Source organism: Anabrus simplex, chromosome 2 (assembly GCF_040414725.1).
Source record: "Anabrus simplex isolate iqAnaSimp1 chromosome 2, ASM4041472v1, whole genome shotgun sequence".
In the NCBI taxonomy this organism is placed as follows: domain Eukaryota; kingdom Metazoa; phylum Arthropoda; class Insecta; order Orthoptera; family Tettigoniidae; genus Anabrus; species Anabrus simplex.
The window spans coordinates 712021189-712041818 of record NC_090266.1 but is presented as its reverse complement, the minus strand read 5'-3'; the positions used below and the strand labels follow the sequence as shown (position 1 = coordinate 712041818).

The window sequence follows — 20630 nt, the reverse complement described above, 5'->3', positions numbered from 1 at the left end:
TACCAAGAACTTAACTGGAGTACGGGTGCTCATTCGGTTGTACTAATTGGCGTCGTATATTTTTATATACGTACTTGGCTTCCCGCAGCCGTGACAGGTTCTGGACCTTCGAAACGTTCTCCACTCTACTTTGGTGTTTGGCCGCAGCGCGTGACCTTGAGTGTGCCGCGCTGGTCACCGGGAGCTGGCGGCTTTCTACTACAGATCTATTCGTCTGCGAATTCAAGCCTTTTTGATCTTCGCATGTTGATTAGTAGTGTTGTGACTTTGTGCAGGACAGAATGTAGTGTCGTGTCTTTGTGCCTAACAGAGTGTGAAACTGACCTCCAATATTCATAAACATTTTACATGTTTTTTATGGCTGATGATGACCTAGACTAAGGTCGAAACCGGTCCCATTTAAATAGAAATGTGATTGCTATGTTTCTTTCTTTTGAGTATTGAATAGGTTGAACCTCCTTTCCAGTTATTTAATTTTTAACATCAATAATTTCAATACGGAACAATGAAGTTTTTATCTTTAAAAGGTCCAGGAAGTTCTCGTTTCTTGTTGTGAAGTGGCACATTTGCTCGAGTCCGAGTTCACTGACGATTTCAAGAAGTAAGAAGACTTCCGCACATCTTTGTTTTATAACGGGACCAGGATTCCAAGCGAAATGCCTGATGTTAAAGTCTCCGCAAACTACAAGGATATCCTGAGGGTTTAAAACAGCTGTGACGTTGGCCAGTGTTGTTCGAAGATTACTCATCCTAGCAGTCACTTCGTCCGGTGGCAGGTAGCAGCACACTACAAACACAGACCTCCCTGATGTTGGGGTAGCCTTGACCACGAGACACTCCCAGTCTCCCGCCAGCTCTGGCCGGGAAACTGGCCTTAGAGCAGATTTCACAGCAATCATAATCCCTCCCCCTTTCACTTTGCTAGTATGGACCTGGTGTCTGTCTTGACAAAACACACAGTAATCAGCAGACAACAGTTCATTATCACCAACAGAATCATTCAACCAACTTTCAACTATACAAATACAATCTTTGCTGGCATCACTGAAAGCGAGGTTAAAGTCCGTCAAAGAATTACACATGCTCCCTACAGTTTGGTAGAAGAAATTCATACTGCTGTCATGCTGGGGTCCTGGGTTCAGATGTATGTCGCCGGACAAAGCCAATAGAAGCACACAAATCGCTGAACCCGATATCTTTGGGCTAGAGTTAGTCTGTTGTTTTCTCGCAGACAGGCCGCCTGGTTGTGACGTCACCAGATACATAGTTCCATTTAAAGCCAGCACGTGGACCGAAATACGAAGCTCCGAACCATTCACAAAAGCGTTTTCCCAATGGTTTTCATATTTCACATCGAAGTCTAGCACATTCTCATCACGGAGGCAAACTCGAACAGACGTAATACTACATTTGAACACTACTAATAGACAAAAGACACCGAGTGATACCGACACACAACTACTCCCGGATGCCGGCACAATTCCTATCCTCGCCGCAAGATGGGGCCTCATTCATTCCATCCCTGACCCGGTCACTGACTGGAAAACAGGTTCTAGGTTTTCAATGACTGAAAGATGTACTAATATTACATAAACCGAGTGAGTTAGGAGCGCACAGCTGTGAGCTTGTATTCGGGAAATAGTGGGTTTTAACCCCACTGTCGGCAGCACTGAAGATGGTTTCCATGGTTTACCATTTTCTCACCAGGTAAATGCTGGGGCTGTACCTTAATTAAAGGCCATGGCCGCTTTCTTCCCACTCCTAGCACTTTCATATCCCATCATCGCCATAAGACCTATCTGTGTCGTGCGACGTAAAGCAATTTGAAATATTATGTAACTAGCAAGTATCTAGGTTATGATAGCCAGGTGGTCAGTGAAAGGTCCTAGGGAGAACACACTGTATGGGTTAAATATTGTTGAAGACTTCAAATTTAACAATTTCAATTTGTAAAATCCTAATGATTGGGTATTAAAGTATTTAATTTTGTATTACAAAACACTCAGCAAGTAGGCTACACAGTGTGATCATATATCTGTGAGACTGCGCTCGGGCAGTGGTGGGTTCGAGTCCCACCGACAACAACCTTGAAGATGGTTTCCCTTCTTCACAATAGGCAGGCAGATATACTAAGGCCATGTCTTAATTAAGGCCACAGTTGCTTCCTTCTCAGACCCATTCCATCATTGCCATGAATCGGTGCTAAATAAAACTCATAGCCAAAAAGATGAGACATCATCATGAAGCCCATAACAGGATTATAATTGTTCATAAAGGTGGAAAACAAGTGTGTTCAGTTCATGTTCAGTATTGTAAATCAAAATATGCCAAACATCTGCATGTGTCAGACTATTTGTCTTAATTGCATTCATAATGACTTCCATAAATTCCTGCCATACAGTTATATAATCAAACAATTTATTTAAAATTCATGAGACATTTATTATTATCACCACCAGTAATATTATTATTATTACTATGAATATTATTATAAGGAGATTAAGTACAGAATTAAGCATATCTGCTGAATGGGAAATGAAAAAGTGTGGCGTTATTTTTCAGAATAATGAATCTTTCAAACATGTGGTTTACTGTCCTCATAGTCTGTTCCTATACATGAGTTCATCAGTTCTGTAGAATTGTGAGATAATGATCAAATACTGAAGTGGAAGTGTCGTGTGATATTATGTGGATGAATTTTGTAAAGAAGTCTTAGTTTTGGTTAAGCATCCGTTTCTACCAAAGGAGTTTTCACAGAAAATTTTGTATTTTGGAAACAATTTCTCATCAGAACACAGGAAATATATTATGCTCTCTCCTTATTTGCAATTTGTACAAACTTTCCTTATCATAGTTGTCCCCCTGTGGGTGGGGGCAGTAGAATAACACCGACGGCATCCCCTGCCTGATGTAAGAGGCGACTAAAAAGGGTCCCATGGGGGCTCCGAGCTTGGAGGGAGCCCTTAGGTGAATCCTGGCATTGCATCTGCTTACTTGTGCCAGGCTCCTCACTTTCATCTATCAAAATCCCATCTACCTCGGTCACCACCTGTTCTTTTCTGACCCCGACTGTATTACATATGGAGGCCTAGGGAGTCTTATTTTCATGCCCTATATTACCCTGGTCTTTCTTAGGCCGATACCTTCATTTTTTTCATAGAGTCGGCCCCCTTCCATTTCTTCTCTCCGATTACTAATATATAGAGGATGGTTGCCTAGTTGTACTTCCTCTTGAAATAATAATCGTCACCACCACCACCACTCTTATCATAGTCGGTACGATAAAACTGGATAAGACATAAGTGATCGGAAATTGCCTTCTTTATAACTTTTGTTATGTAATTCTTTTTGACAGGACCAATTATCCAGGGTAAATAAAATTATTCATAACCTACATTGTAGTAGCTCATTCCCCGACATAAAATACAATTTTCACTGAATTCTGTTCAGCCATTTTCTTGTGACAGAAATGACGAAAAATTAACACCACTGGTAGTACGAGTCCCTGTGATTTGTACACCTAGGTGAGGAACACCATAGGTTTGCGCTGCCTGTAAATGGTGCCACAATGTGAGTAACACCATAGGTGTGTGTTACATGTGCGCATTATATTACCTGCAAGTAGTACCATAATGTGTGGATTACCGCAAGTCTACACTACTTTTGATTAGTATTGCAACATGACAAATACCATGATTCTACTTTCCTAGCGATAAGTACCATTATGAGGGGCTGACGACCTGGTTTTTGGACTGCTTTAGACTACAAGCATCATCGATTCAGGATTGTGCTTTAGAAGTAATCCCTTGGTCAGTAATACTATTGTTTAATGCTAGTTTCTGGGAATGTGGGGCATTACAGGTAGGATCCACTGATTATTCTGAATTCATATCCATCCATTCATTCTTCGTCATCGTGTTTTGAATCCTGGTCAGTGGTGATTTTGGACTTTTAAATTGTTATTATATTTTGTCTCATTTCGTACCATTAGGGACGGATGACCTAGATGTTAGGCCGCTTTAAACAACAAGCATCATCATCTTAGGCAAGGAGATTTGTGGTGAAGGTGAGACGTTTGGTGGCCATAACATGTACTAGGAACTGTCCCATCATTCGCCTTACTGCAGGCGAAAGGAAAACCATTCTCAGGACAGCCAGTGGTAGGGGAACAGCCCCTTTCTGTGTCCTAAATGCAGAGGTGTAGAGCCATGGTAGAGCCATTGCCACCCCTCCTCTACTCAGTTGGCCGGTCGGAGTGCAGTGCTGTCGGACCATAGACCAGCCTACTCTGCAACCACTAACACAGATTTCTGCCTTTGATATACAGTAGGTACAAATGGCACTGTATTTGAAGTGAATTTCCACTGCCTTTGACTGGCATTTTGTCTAGGTCACAGCAAAGCTCATTGCACGCAGTAGCAGCATATTGTCAAAAACATATCAGATGTAAGGCTTTTCAGGCGTTTGCTCTATTAACCAGCGTTTCGTCTTAGGTCTGACACTAGACTCATCAGAGTGGGATGTGTCAGACCCTACCCACTGATGCTGGGGTGTATGCAGGAGAACTTATCAGAAGCCCTTATAAGAGGTACAGCCTGATAACTGCATACGGGGGGATATATCTCCACAATGGAATTATTGCCCGCCTAGCAATTCCGAATGGAAAGTTCTAAATTCCCATGGAGGTAGAGTTGGGTCGTTCATGAACTAACTAGTTCATTTGAACGACTCTTTTATTTGAATTAGTACGAGTTCATTCAAATAATTTGAACGGGTCATTCACGCAAGCATACAGCATGTTAAGAGGACGAAGACCTAAGCAAGCACCATCTATTGTAAAATGTACATACTAGCTGGCGCCTTGTTCATTTGAACGACTTCGTTCATTGAACGAAGTGGCACGAGAGCTGATTCCATGAAGACAGCACAAATGAACTACCTCATTCATTTAAACTACCTCGTTCATTTGAACGACAGAATAAGCTCGCACATAAATGGCCAATGGCGTGCCATGTTAATGATCACATGACAGCACATCTCCTCTCATACTTCTCAACTGGCTGCGGCGCTGTGCATTAGGTACTTGTTTGCTGTTCGTGCTAGGAGCTCCGAAAGACGACAATCAAATTCCAAGTTCGCAAAATGTCGTACCGGTACTTGCCTGCTAGCTATAAACATCTCAACGGGGTGTGATAGCTAGGGGCATAGGTGTCAGTAAGGGAGACCTTACACTTCTTTTTATTAGGAAAAGGGAATCAAATAGTAAGATAGTGTCAAGCAGTTCAGGTTTCATCCGCATGTACAACATGAACTGATGAGGGCAATTTCTTACAGCAGATTACCGAAATCGCCCTGAGATAACCTCCTTTGATTCAAGGGATGAACCCATTTTCTGCCCCGATGTTTAGTTTGCCTTTTCAGGTACACAGCTCCCAGGAGCAAAGCAAGAGATGTTTGAAGTAATATAAATTCCACTACCATGTAGTTTGATTCCATCGAGGTATTAAAATATAAAACTGCGAGATAGCTCAAAACCCGACTTCCGTGCTAATTAACATGGCAGTGTTTTGATTGGCTTCTGTGTGTACCCTTTACGTTCATGTTACGTTCCTCCATTATGAATACCACTAATTTTACGTTAATTTTACGGTTACGTTTGCAATGAGAATGGTGCTTACACATTCTCTTTGGCTGCAGGAGCCGCGCCGTGTTGGGTAGCTAACCTATCGTTCGCAAAGGGTCTACGGAACCTTTTCCTAAATACAGGTTATCGCCATAATATCCACGTATATATTTAATTTGCAATAAGAGAATGAACTTAAAGGTTTTCAATTATTACGAAATGTGTGAAGTAAAGTGAAACAAAACAGTGTAAAAGTCACGTTTTTTATTTTCACCTCATAGGCCTATATCATGGCTGCAATATTTTGATACCATTATGTATAGTATGAGCTAAATGGTTAGCACGTGTTGGCCTTTGGTTGAAGGGGTCTCGACTGGGTCCAGGATTTTAACTTTCCTTGGTTAATTCCAATGGTTCGGGGCTGGCTGTCTGCTGAATTAAACATTAGAATTCATCTTAGGTAGGGCCGCACTTTAATATCCGTGTAGATCGCCTATCACGCAACAACTCAAAAGACGTGCACCCCGGCTCTGGAGGCCATGAGCCATTATTGTTGTTCTTATAGTAACAACAACAACAACAACAATAATAATAATAACAACAACAACATTTACATAACGAAAAATGTCCCAATACAGTACCCATATTTTATTATTTTGCTTTCCCCCTATTTTTATGTTGCCCGTATTTATAGTTTTCCCACATCCGTCATCATTTTCCCCCTGCTCCCCTGAAAAATGATGCATCGAGGTTTTACTGTATATGTTATGATCAACCCTGAAATTAAATACACAAAGTTACATCTTGATGAGTGCTCATCTGTTTTCACTTTACACTGGGAACACTTTCCGTGATTGTATAAAACAAGGAAATTAAGCAGAATATGCCTCGCAAAAAGACTGATATTTCTTAGTAACTCATTACAAACACCACTAAAATAATAAATCGCTTAGAAATTTGTCACACAATTCCACGAGTTTCAGAACTACCACCAATGTTACACCAATTAGAATAGACACAATACGTGACACTTCCGGATTTAGCCTTGTTAAAATGGGAGACAATTCCAAGTGGCACTCCTAGTGGCGTGACTTGGAAATTTGCGCTAAATTCAAATATGAATGGAAATGTATATATGGAAATGGATAAATAAATTACGTCTAGAAAGAAAATGTTACTAAAATATTAACTTCAAAGTTGCTAAAGCAATTCTGGATAAATGAATAAAATAATTATTTAACAGGTTATTATTTAAAGAATGAAATTAGACATATAATCAAGATGTGAAATGGACTCCTGTAAAAGGGCTTGATCTTTCATTTATGCATTACTTTTTTAGCTTCAGCATACCTGCCTGAACTTTTATGGCTGGATATGTCTTTTTTGTCATTTAAAAGCATTGTATCTTGTGAATAAAAATATTGGCACATTTCTTACACACATGATTCATTGAATTTACATTTAAGAGCTGGACAATTTTCCTTTTAACTTGAAGCCTACTAACAGAAAGAAAATCTATAAATTTAGCTGCAAAAACATTCAAAATTTCCCTATAAGTAATACTTGCCATTACATTAGGGTAAAGCAAATTTGCATCGTATTGTTTCAACAAAATATGTACATGTCTTAAATCGCCCATATTTTCTTCAGTGCTTGACAACACATTACGGCATGCCAAACGGGATAACTTGGAACACCATCAGCCATACACATATGCATATGCATTTTCCTGAATTAAATCAAAACCCACAGATCAAACCTACAAAAACACATCGGTATTGAGGGTTGACTGCTGCACTAATACAATAAAATAAGCTTATTATATTTTAAGCCAGTTAAAATATTGGTTGCGCAGGTCAGAAGTTTAGGAAGTACTACAAAAATATCTTTGTAACTGGAAGAATATACATGCAAACATTTTTTTGTCACGAGGGAAACTGAAGGAAGACCGCAAATCCTTCTGCACTTCATAGTTATTGCAGCCAAACGCAGCACATATCTTTCCACTCATATTGACAGGAGATCTAAAGGAATGACACACGCTACTATTTACTTATGTCAACTTAATGCAAACGCATAAATAACACCAAAAACTTCACAAAGAAATACACGTGCTCTTATGACGGAATCAGTAACTTCAGGTCTCTCCGCTAGACGGGGCTCTAATCGCTGTCCCTCGATATCTCGCAGAGTGTCGCGTATTGTCTCTATTGTATTTGGTTACACACGCACACAAACAAAGCCTTTCAGCTGCTACGAAGCAGACACAGTTACTAAAGTTGTTTTATATAAATTCACAGCCTGCTACTTTGGACGGATTTCTTTTCTTCAAAATTGCAGCCTGCTACTTGTTTGGGAACATCTGATTGAATGAAGTAGCAGTTGAGGTCGAACAGGTGACAAAAGCATGGTGATAATAGATAATGTGATTATACGTAGGTGGTTTGAAAAGTTCTCGGAATGTACTAGAATTAAGTATCTTACCTTGGTGGAACTGCTTTTATTTTTCAACATAGTCTCCCTGTAGACTAATGCATTTGGTCCAGCGATGTTCCAATACCTAGATCCCATCTCGAAAATGTGATTCCTCCAGGCCTGCAAAATACCTCTCCAATTCGGCTGTCAGTTCTTCCCTTGTAGAAATCTCCGTCCACTGAGGAAAATTTTCAGCTTGGGGAATAGATGAAAGTCTTATGGTGCCAAATCAGGTGAATAAGGTGGATGTTGCAACAATTCGTACCACAGTTCATGAAGTTTTGCCATGGCAATAAAACTTGTGTACGGTGGAGCGCTGTCCTGATGAAAGATGACCTTTTTCCTTGCCAAACCAGGCCTTGTTTCGCGTATCTTTTCCTGTAGTTGGTCAAGGAGGTTTGCACAGCATTGCCCCGTAATTGTTTGGCCAGTAGGAAGATAATCTATCAGCAAATGCCTTTTGCATCCCAGAAAACTGAGGCCACGACCTTTCCGGCCGAACGCATTGCCTTTGCTTTCTTTGGTGGTGGTGGTGGTGAATCAGCATGTTTCCACTGCTTTGGCTGCTGTTTTGTCTCTGGGGTATATTAGTGGACCCAAGTTTCATCTGTAGTCGCAAACCGGCGCAAAAAATCTTGTTGGTTGCATTGAAAACGGGCCAGACTTTGTTCGGACATTTCCAATCTGGTGCGTTTATTGTCCAATGTCAAGAGCTGCGGCACCCATCTTGCGGATAATTTTTTCATACCCAGTTCTTCGGTTAAAATATAATATATCCATTCAGAAGACATCCCTACAGGTTCAGCAATCTCCCGCACTTTCAGTCCACGATCCTCCATGACCATTTTATGCACTTTTGCGATAAATTCTGGGGTCGTAACACTTTTTGGCCGTCCACTACGCGGATCATCATCCAAGCTCTCCCGACCAAATTTAAAATCGCTGGTCAACTTGGCAACAGTTGAAAATGAAGGAGCAGAGTCCCCCAGTGTGTTCTGAAAGTCGGCATGAATTTCCTTTGCTTCCATACCTTTCTTTACAAAGTATTTAATCACTGCTCGAATCTCAGTTTTTTCCATTGTCACAAATCACTACGCGGGAACAACAACAAAGAGTCGTCACTACCATACTCCTGCAGCTAGAGCACTGATGCGCCACGTGTTCACTCACAAAGGATGTGTGATTATTGCGCGGGAACCTCGTTGCTCTAGCACTGACATCTAGCGGTGATTCCAAGAACTTTTCAAACCGTCCTCGTAGATAAATTTACCGGTCGAATTTCGAACACTCAAGACCAACTACATCTCGTATTATCAGCTACTATTGAAAGTCAAATCTGATCTGACCGCAGAAAGTGAAACCAAGCGCGGATATTCAAAATCCATACAAACACGTTGATGGTTGTCTCACGTGTGAAGAGAGCAGCGAACAGGCGGGTTGCATACCGTGGCGGTACTGTACTTGCAGTAACCGCTCAAAAATGTTACCACATGAACAACAGCAATAATAATAATAATAATAATAATAATAATAATAATAATATAGTAATATAGTAATAATAATATAGTATATAGTAATAATATAATATAGTAATAAAGTAATAATAATATAGTATTATTATTATTATTATTATTATTATTATTATTATTATTATTATTATTATTATTATTATTATTATTATTATTATTTTGGAGCATGGATCATGCGAGATGAACAGGGCACAGATTACAGAGAATAAGACGACAAGAAAATTATTCATTGACAAAGGAAATATACAGCAGTGTGCAATATGTCCTGAATAAATGCATTTTCATGATTAAGTAACAAACTTTGGGACACGTACATTTACTGAAAGAAAATACAATTTATGTGATTTGTACACATTCTTTGCACTCTCATCAACATACATTTCAATATTTGTATGGCATTTATGACTGTGACAACAAATTAAAATCACAAACTGAAACATATCATTGGTGTACTGCTCCTTCAAGGGACCTGGGGGCTCGTTTAGATAGTATTTTGTCAATGTTTGGTACTATCGTTTGCATACTGGCAAGTCGCTACGCATATTTCAAGTTTTCATTGGTGAACCTACTTCTGTGTCTAGATTTACAAATCTTCATTAATGAAAACACCTGTTCACACAAGTAAGTTGACCTCAATATATACTTTAAATATGTGCATTATATTAGTGCATCTAGGAAATATCTCCCGTGAAAAACTAACATAAAATTCAGTGAAACTGTTTGCGTTTGCAAACTTATCTTTAATTTGAGTACCACACTGTAAGTCAATCAGCTCTAGCTGCAGTTCTGGTCTAACAGTTTGCACATCCACTGAGAGGGTTTAGTGAACATCTGCAGATCCTTTCCTAATGGCTGAAAATCGTGAAACCTACTCTCAAATTCACCATATGGTGACATTAAAACCCCTTTATATTCTTGTAATGTTTTTCTGGAATAGTTTGGAGCTAGACGTAACTCTGCAGTTGAAGTGGGAAGATGTGCTGTCTCTTCATTCACGAACTGACTTTCACAGAACAGTACTTTTCGCTTAAAATCTTCAACACAGTCAAAGAGGTGAATAACTGTAAGACCTCTACATTATAGGGAGGAATTAAGATCAATAATGTGGCCGGTGAGATCAACTAGAAATGCCAAATCTCGTATCCATTTTCCATTGTTTAGTTCTTCTAGTGGTTCGTTTGTGCATTTCCATGAAGAGGGTTATTTCTTTCCTCAGAGCACAGAAGTGCTGTAACACATTTCCTATACTTAAAACACTGCACATTTTTGTAATACAGAATATCACCATACTTGCTTTCAATGTTATGAAGAAACTCTTGTAATTGATGATGATGATGATGATGATGCTTGTCGTTTTAAGGGGCCTAACATCTAGGTCATTGGCCCCCGATGGTACGAAATGAGACGAAATGCAATGACAAAATAAAAATCCAAAATCCTCCACTGACCAGAATTCATAGTATGAGGACGAAGAATGAACGGATGGATATGAAGTTAAAACAATCAGTGGAGCCGACCCGCAATGCCTCAGTCTCAGAAAATGACGGAAAACAATAGTAATACTGACCAAGGGACTGTTTCTATAGATCAATACTGAATCGATGATGCTTGCAAGCTAAAGGGGTCCAAAATATAGGTCATTGGCCTCCCATAATGGTACTTATCGCTTGGAAAGTAGAATGATGGTATTTGTCATGGCGTGGTACCATTCAAAAGTATCGTAGACTCGTGGTATTCCACACATTATGGTACTACTCACAGGTAATGAAATTCGCACATGTAATACAGACCTATGGTGTTTTGCACATAGCGGCGCCATTTACAGGCAACGCAAACCTATGATTTTCATCACATAAGTGTACTAACCACAGGGACTCGTACTATCCCGTGGTGTTCCTTATATAGTGGGTACTAGTCATAGGCAAGCCAGAACCCTGGTGTCGCTCATAAAGTGCTACTAATCACAGGTACCATAAAAGCCTGACCGCACGGTGCTCCTGCGTGCTACTAATCACAAATCTATTTGGTACCCGACATAGTGGACCACGTGCAAGTAATTGCGACCCTTGGTGTTCCCCGCGTGGTGGTACTAATCACAAGTAGTTTCATGGTTCTAATCCAATCATCCCTTGGTCGCCCCTTTTAGTCACCTCTTACGACAGGCAGGGGATACCGTGGGTGTATTCTTTGTCTGCGTCCCCCACCCACAAGGGGTTGTGTGTTTGGTCCGCGAGAGGTATTTTATTTCCCTCAAGTCCGGTAAGCCGGAATTGTTACCACCTCGTTAGGTAGGTTCTTTTCCCAAATGTTCACGATTTTGATGACAGCAGTTCTGGAAAGGCTATGGAGCCAAGCTCTGCATTCAGGAGGTGACTGGGTTCGAACACCACATCGGCTGTCCTGAGAATGGTCTTCTGTGGTTTCCATTTTTCCCACTTCCAGGCAAATGCAGAGAGAGTTCCTAATCATATGCCCACAGCCAATTCCTTCCACCTCATTGCCTAATTTCATTCACCATCATTCATTTTATCTTCATTAGCTTCCCAACTCTGACTGGTGTCAGGAAAGGCAGCCAGCCGTAAAACATGCCATAAAATCATCTCACCCCATCCCCAACACCACGTCAGGAAACTGGAATAAAGGGTAGATACACATTCCAGTAATAGTACCAGTAAACATTTAACTGTAGAACTGCTTCTTCCTTCAAAATAACCTGGCTCAGAGGATTCGCCGCCTGGTGATCAAAGCACGGCAACGAAAAGGTTAAGGTGCAGCCCCAGCATTCGCCTGGTGTGAAAATGGGAAACCTCGCAAAAAGATCTTCAAAGTTGCAGAAAGTAGGGCTTGAACCCACCATTTCACAAATGCATGCAACCCAACCTGCGTAGCCAAATCGCTCGATAGCAGAAGCAGACAGACAAAAATGAATTATTATTATTATTATTATTATCATTACTAATGAAGACTGCGCTGGGCTGGACATGTGGACATGTACCGAGGATGTTTTTTTTTTTTTTCAAGTTGCTTAACGTCGCACCGACACAGATAGGTCTTATGGCGACAATAGGACAGGAAAGGGCTAGAAGTGGGAAGGAAGCGGCCGTGGCTTTAATTGAGGTACAGCCCCAGCATTTGTCTGGTGTGAAAAAGGGAAAACACAGAAAACCATCTTCAGGACTGCCGACAATGGGGTTCGAACCCACTATCACTTGAATACTGGGTACTGGCCGCACTTAAATGACTGCAGCTATCGAGCTCGGTTACTGAGGATGCAGGATAACAGAGCACCAGTAGATCTATACAAGGGATCTCTTAATGGGAAAAGACCTTCGGGAAAACCCCAAAGCACCTAGGAGGAGATCAACATGGTATGCCAGACCCTCCGAACTGATAACCGGGAAGAGCAGGCTTAAGATCGAAAAGGATGGAAGAGGATTGTGAGATCGGCATGGGGACTTCACCGTACCTCAGAAGCCTACGGAGTGAGTGAGTGAGTGAGTGAGTGAGTGAGTAAATGAAGAAGCTTGGAGAGTACTATACATACTGTACTGTAGTTGTAAGTTTAACCCCTCAGCGTCGCAGCCATTTCAAGAGCTTCCTACCCCGCGGCCGGATGAGATACACTGATTCACTTAAAGCATTACTACAAGTATAAGAGTAGCCCGATATTCATGAAATTTGGAATTCCTTATGATAGAACTATGTACATGCAGATAATTACATAATTGTTTCACATTTCCTTAGTAATATAGTTTCGTGTGATAGAGTTCGAAGCACTGTTCAAGACAAGAGACCCAAGTCACACTCCTGGCAGCAGTACACCGACGTCTCCTTTTCGCCGTGTTTTGAACACACGATACATCTTTGAGGTTTGGATTTCTCACTCTTGGGTGCTAATTTCCTGATAAAATGTCTTTCCTGCAACCTTGGAACTGTATTATCTGATGCGCTCCGGCCTTGAATATTTCGTTCCCTGCCTGAGCGAGCGTATTTTGTAAACAAACCTTCCACCAGCTGAACCCGATAAGATAACTGCTCAATGTTTGTCCCTGTGACTTGTCTGAATATTACTAGAGAATTTAGGAATCAGAATTCACTGTTGAAAATTTCCCTTTGACCTGCATAATTATCTATAGTATCATTGATGATGCTTGTTGTTTTAAGGGGCCTAACATTGAAGGTCATCGGCCCCATCTATAGTATCCTACACAAAATTTCCAAGTACTGGTTCCTCCTCATCGTCACTCATCATTTACCACTGCATCTGTTGCAGCCACATCATCTGTTTCATTATCACTGCTGCTCATACTGTCACTACTACTTACGACTAAACTTTCATCTGAATTACACAATATTTTAAGCACGTTACTGTCAGTCAAACCACGGCTGGGGCTAGCCATTGAGCGTGGCGCGTCGCGTCACAAGGACTGACGAAGCTGCAGCGAGACCGAAAGCAGCAGGAAGAAACTGAATGAGGGGAATATTTATGACGAAACAAACCAACTCAATACATATTTCAGATAAAAGGTCGAGATATCGTCTTTCAAACGAGATATATACCATGAACAACTGGTTCTCGTATTGTATGACAGAAAGCAGCACTAACTGATGCCTACACAAAGCGCTCGTGGAGTTACCAAAATATTACAAGCCGAGAAATAAAGACTAATATAATAAATAAACCGCACTCTTAATGTAAAAATAGAGCAAAGAACATCACACGAAAAGACAAACTTCTCAGATCATCATTTCTTTATTTTATTCTGTGGGAAAGAATGAAGCAAAGCAGAGATTAGTGCTCAGACTTACTTGACAGATACTTATCCTTGCAAAAACAACTACATTTTGACAATTTTCAATTCTTATTTACAACACTGATAAACCTGAAAATGTCTTCTTGGAAACAAAACAATCTGAATATCCATAACTCCAAAACTTTTCGCGCTATAGCCATAAATGCGAAACCATGTATGGGTCTATACCATGTATGGAGGTCGAGATCCACCTTATCTCTTTCTTTCTATGACATACTATAGATATCAATACGGAACATCATGAAATTTATTAATCAAGACGTATAGAGGTCGGCGGCTATGGAAGAAAAGAGGGTCTATACCACATAGAGGTCAGCGCTGAGGTGTGAACTGTATGAACTAAATCTCTTATAAAATTTAATACTGTATTTTATGTTGTATGTATTTCAATTTTGCACTTTAATAACAAGCTTAAAAATAATGTATGTTCTAAAAAAAAGCCAAATTTTGTTCTGTAGCATTTTCCACCTCACTCGACTGATAATACACATATCGGTTATAATGACACTTGTTTATAAGGACACAATTAGGTCCCAAAGAAAATGCTGAAGCTATAATCTTAATTAAAGCCATTGTCACTACTTTTTCAATCCCATCCCTTTCCAAACCTAGTGCAGCCAAAAAACCTGTCAGTGTTAGAGAACCACAGCTGCCTTGGCAAGTAGACTGATGATGATGTCACTCAGCTCTTGTGCTCCCAAATTTGAAAGAAACCCAGATCTGTCATCATCATTACACCCAAGTGCCTCAAAGGTGTAATTCTGCAATGTGGTACTCTGTATACTTAGAAACTGTTTAGTGTGAAGCCAAGGAGAGAAAGTTCTAACTTGGTAGGATTTTGTTGAACCTCCTGGTCTTCTGGCCAATCATTTATCTCTCAAGTAGCTTCATAATATAAGAATATAAGTGAACCCATGCATTAACTAACACCCTTCAGCGGCCCTCTGTATGTAGCCAGGTATATCTTCAAGAAAATTAATTCCTACTTCTACATCACATGAAGAACTTACCTTCTTTTGATTTCTTTTTCTCTTTTTTACTTCCTTTTTTATTTTCCCCATTTACGTAGTCACCTCCTTCAGCAATGTTCTGCTTTTCACTATCTGATGTTACCAACTGGTAGCCAGAAGGATCAGGGCTCAACCAATCTCCCAGCTGTAAAATGAAAAGGGAGAGGATTTAACGTTAAAAATGGCTTAGGTAAACAGCATATTCTCCATAGAATATTTTAAATAGAACCAGGCTGGAAGCAATAAACACCTTCGGCATTCTAACTTAATCCTTCAATTTACTAGCCAGTTGCAGTGGCCACGTAGCTGACATGACCACCAAGTGAGATCACAATCTTCTACGTAAGTAATTCCATGACAAATACATAAAAATTAAACCCAGCACAACAGCCCATTAAGGGCACCAGCCTGCCAAGATGACTGCTGACCAGCCAATTTCATGGTAACCACTTCCTTTGTAGCTACTCTTTTAGCTCTGAAGAACTTTCATTAAGTTATTATCTGATAAATGTCCTGACCACTGCACAAAACAAGCACTCTCTTCCAGTAAGAAGGGTTTACTGAGTGCAATACATTGGATGGAGATTTTACGTGAAAACAAAGGGTTCCTAACAAGGATACATTTTTGTACTTTCCAATTTCTGGCCTGTGATCTATCATTGTTTGCGCTGGCATTTTTGTGTTAATGCATTCATTTTTGGTTGCTATTCCAGTCTTGGCAAATTGTGTGAGAAGGAGACTGTATTCTTCACTTCCATTTTTCAATAAAGGTGAGAAGGATATTATGATATGAACTTGAAATTGCAAGTTTTATGCAAGGCAAAATGTATAGGCTGCAATAAAGTTTGGTATTTCCGAGTGTAACGTATGGCAATGACAGTAAGACAATGATCAACGACAGGAAAATTGAATAAAAATGATAGGGTTGTAGGATTGTTACTGGACTGGTGCAGGAAAAACAAAACTGGGGTTATCACAAAGTTATTAAAAACAGAAGTGGCATTTAAGTTAGAGGTTCTGATAACTGAAATTAAGGCAAGCCTGACGTATTGCAAAGAAATGATACGGCATTCATGACTGTATTTGCAATAATACCAATATAAATGGTCTGTTATTAGACATTATAAATTTTCCAGCTAACGCATTCCTGGTTGCCAGCGTTTCACCCCCGTGTGCTAGGCTGGGCTCATCAGTTGGTACCTAGCACATCTACCTAGACGCATGGCTAATGCATACCGTGGAGGCCACTGCATAGGCTAATTGTAGCCACTGGCAGTGCCAATGCACTATGAGACACTTTGTCTAAATGTCGCACAACTATTGCTTAATGCCTGATGGCATAATACACTGAAATTTGGTCGCCTATCAGCGTTACATAATAAAAATTAAGGAAAGTCCACAATAATACTTATCAAAATAAAGTTGGGATAAGCTGTATCATCCACATGGCCACAGGTGTCTTGGGTAGACAGCATATGCCCGAAAGGAAAGAAATGAAATTCTATTTACAGTGCAATGTGTTTGTTACTTAGGCCTACAGCAAACTTTATTCTATTTTACAACATTATTTACAATTTTGGCAGTATTTAGTTATGTACCATAACTGACAGAGATGGGAGTTGAATACTGTAACATGATAACATATCCTATTCCTTCACAGTAAACTGTTCCAGAAATAATATATTCCATAGGAGACTCTAATACAAAAGTAACTTTCTCAGCGAAACCAAGGGAAGTGTAGAGATTTTCTGATTGACTGACAGACATTAGGCTCCGTAAGGAAGCCAAGCAGCTCGCTGTAAGCGTGCACTACTATGCAGGTGAAAGTCAGCAAAGAGGATGCATCTAGATGTGCTAGGAGTAAGTGATATTCGGGTAAGGGGAGATAACGAGGAAGAGAGAGAAAATTATAAAGTGTACTTGATGGGTGTTAGAAAGGGAAGGGCAGAGTCTGGGGTAGGTCTCTTTATCAGGAATACCACTGCATGCAACAGAGTTTCTGTTAGGCACGTAAATGAGCGAATGATGTGGGTAGATTTGTCAGTTGGAGGAATTAGGACAAGAATTGCGTCCGTGTATTCACCATGTGAGGTTGCAGATGAGGATGAAGTTGACAAGTTTTATGAAGCATTGAGTGACGTCGTGGTCAGGGTCAACAGCAAGGATAGAATAGTGCTAATGGGCGATTTCAATGCCAGAGTTGGGAATAGAACTGAAGGGTACAAAAGGGTGATTGGTAAATGTGGGGAAGATATGGAAGCTAATGGGAATGGGAAACGTTTGCTGAACTTCTGTGCTAGTATGGGTTTAGCTGATACGAATACATTCTTCAAGCATAAGGCTATTCACCGCTAGACATGGGAGGCTAGGGGTGCCAGATCCATAATAGACTATATCTTAAGACTTTGAATTCAGGAAATATGTTAGGAATGTACGAGTTTTTTGCAGAAAGTTTTCGATGATACAGACCACTATCTGATCTGTAGTGAACTAAGTATCTCAAGGCCTAGGGTAAAGAAAGTGAAATCTGTCTGCAAACGAATAAGGGTAGAAAATCTCCAGGACGAGGAAATTAGACAGAAGTACATGGATATGATTAGTGAGAAGTTTTGAACAGTAGACAGGTTCAGGATATAGAAAGCGAATGGGTGGCATACAGGGATGCTGTAGTAGAAACAGCAAGGGAATGCCTAGGAACAACTGTGTGTAAAGATGGGAAAAGGCAAACATCTTGGTGGAATGATGAAGTGAGAGCAGCCTGTAAATGTAAAAAGAAGGCTTATCAGAAATGGCTGAGGCAGACAGGGATTTGTACGAAGATGAAAGAAACAGAGCGAAACAAATAGTTGTTGAATCCAAAAAGAAGTGATGGGAAGATTTTGGTAATAACCTGGAAAGGCTAGGTCAAGCAGCAGGGAAACCTTTCTGGACAGTAATAAAGAATCTTAGGAAGGGAGGGAAAAAGGAAATGAACAGTGTTTTGAGTAATTCAGGTGAACTCATAATAGATCCCAGGGAATCACTGGAGAGGTGGAGGGAATATTTTGAACATCATCTCAAAGTAAAAGGAAATCATACTGGTGGTGTTGCAAACAGCCAAGCTCATGGGGAGGAGGAAAATGATGTTGGTGAAGTTATGCTTGAGGAAGTGGAAAGGATGGTAAATAAACTCCATTGTCATAAGGCAGCAGGAATAAATGAAAATAGACCTGAAATAGTGAAGTATACTGGGAAGGCAGGGATGAAATGGCTTCATAGGGTAGTAAAATTAGCATGGAGTGTTGGTAAGGTACCTTCAGATTGGACAAAAGCAGTAATTGCACCTATCTATAAGCAAGGGAACAGGAAGGATTGCAACAACTATCGAGGTATCTCATGGATTAGTATACCAGGCAAAGTATTCACTGGCATCTTAGAAGGGAGGGTGCGATCAGTCGTTGAGAGGAAGTTGGATGAAAACCAGTGTCGTTTCAGACCACAGAGAGGCTGTCAGGATCAGATTTCCAGTACACGCCAGGTAACTGAAAAGTGTTACGAGAGGAATAGGCAGTTGTGTTTATGTTTCGTAGATCTAGAGAAAGCATGTGACAGGGTACCAAGGGAAAAGATGTTCACTATACTGGGGGACTATGGAATTAAAGGTAGATTATTAAAATCATTTATGTTGACAATTGGGCTGCAGTGAGAATTGATAGTAGAATGTGTTCTTTGTTCAAGGTACTTACAGGGGCTAGACGAGGCTGTAGTTGTTCACAGTGTACATGGATCACCTGCTGAAAGGTACAAAGTGGCAGGGAGGGATTCAGTTAGGTACAAAGGTGGTAAGCAGTCTGGCCAATGTTGACGACTTGGTCTTAATGGCAGATTGTACTGAAAGCCTGCAGTCTAATATCTTGGAACTTGAAAATAGGTGCAATGAGTACGGTATGAAAATTAGCTTCTCGAAGACTAAAGTGATGTCAGTAGGTAAGAAATTCAACAGAATTGAATGTCGGATTGGTGATATAAAGCTAGAACAAGTTGATAATTTTAAGTATTTAGGTTGTGTGTTCTCCCAGGATGGAAATATAGTAAGTGAGATTGAATCAAGGTGTAATAAAGCTAATGCAGCTTTATTGCGATCAGCAGTATTCTGTAAGAAGGAAGTCCGCTCCTGGATGAAACTATCTTTATATTGGTCTGTTTTCAGACCAACTTTGCTTTACCGGAGCGAAAGCTGGGTGGACTCAGGATATCTAATTCATAAGTTAGAAGTAAGAGACATGAAAGTAGCAAGAACGATTGCTGGTACAAACAGGTGGGAACAATGGCAGGAGGGTACTCGGAATGAGGAGATAAAGGCTAATTTAGGAATGAACTCGATGGATGTAGCTGTATGCATAAACCGGCTTCGGTGGTGGGGTCATGTGAGGCGAATGGAGGAGGATAGGTTACCTAGGAGAATAATGGACTCTGCTATGGAGGGTAAGAGAAGTAGAGGTAGACCAAGACGACGATGGTTAGACTCGGTTTCTAATGATTTAAAGATAAGAGATATAGAACTAAATGAGGCCACAACACTAGTTGCAAATCGAGGATTGTGGTGACGTTTAGTAAATTCTTAGAGGCTTGCTGACTGAACACTGAAAGGCATAACAGTCTATAATGATAATGTATGTATGTATGTATGTATGTATGGTATTTTAGAACCTATTTTTACATATTTTAGCGCCTAAAAATCCGAGGTTTAATAATGACAATGATTCAAGACTTGAAGTGTCGATTTTCAAAGAAGTTGTTGATCGTAATATTATGAACTCCATAGTGACAGAAGTGAAGTACTAATTTGTTACAAGAAATATGGACGTAAAGGAAAAGTTGAAGTTAGATAAGTGGCAAGGCATAACCGTGGAGACTCTTTATGTTTTCCTGGCAACTGTTTTGTAGATGGGCCATGTGAAGAAAAACAGGATGAAAGACTATTGATTAATGAATAAATTGATAGAAACCCTGATGTTCGCTAAAGTGACCTCTGGAAAATTCTGAATTCCCATGGAGGGAATTAGATATTTTTCACCAATAGAGCATGTCAAAAATGTAAAAACATATCTGATGTAAGGCTTTTCAGGCATTTGCTCTATTAACCAGCGTTTCGTCTTAGATCTGACACTATACTCATCAGAGTGGGATATGTCAGACC

General features: G+C 40.2%; 1 protein-coding gene across 1 annotated transcript in view; it reads right to left on the bottom strand.

Annotated features, from left to right (window-relative positions):
- Positions 1–20630, bottom strand: part of g (adaptor-related protein complex 3, delta 1 subunit-like garnet) — a 580467-nt gene that overhangs the window by 117609 nt on the left and 442228 nt on the right. The window contains exon 21 of the mRNA XM_067141336.2: positions 15452–15596. Within this exon, the coding sequence (XP_066997437.1) occupies positions 15452–15596 (145 nt within the window). The remainder of the gene's footprint in view (positions 1–15451; positions 15597–20630) is intronic.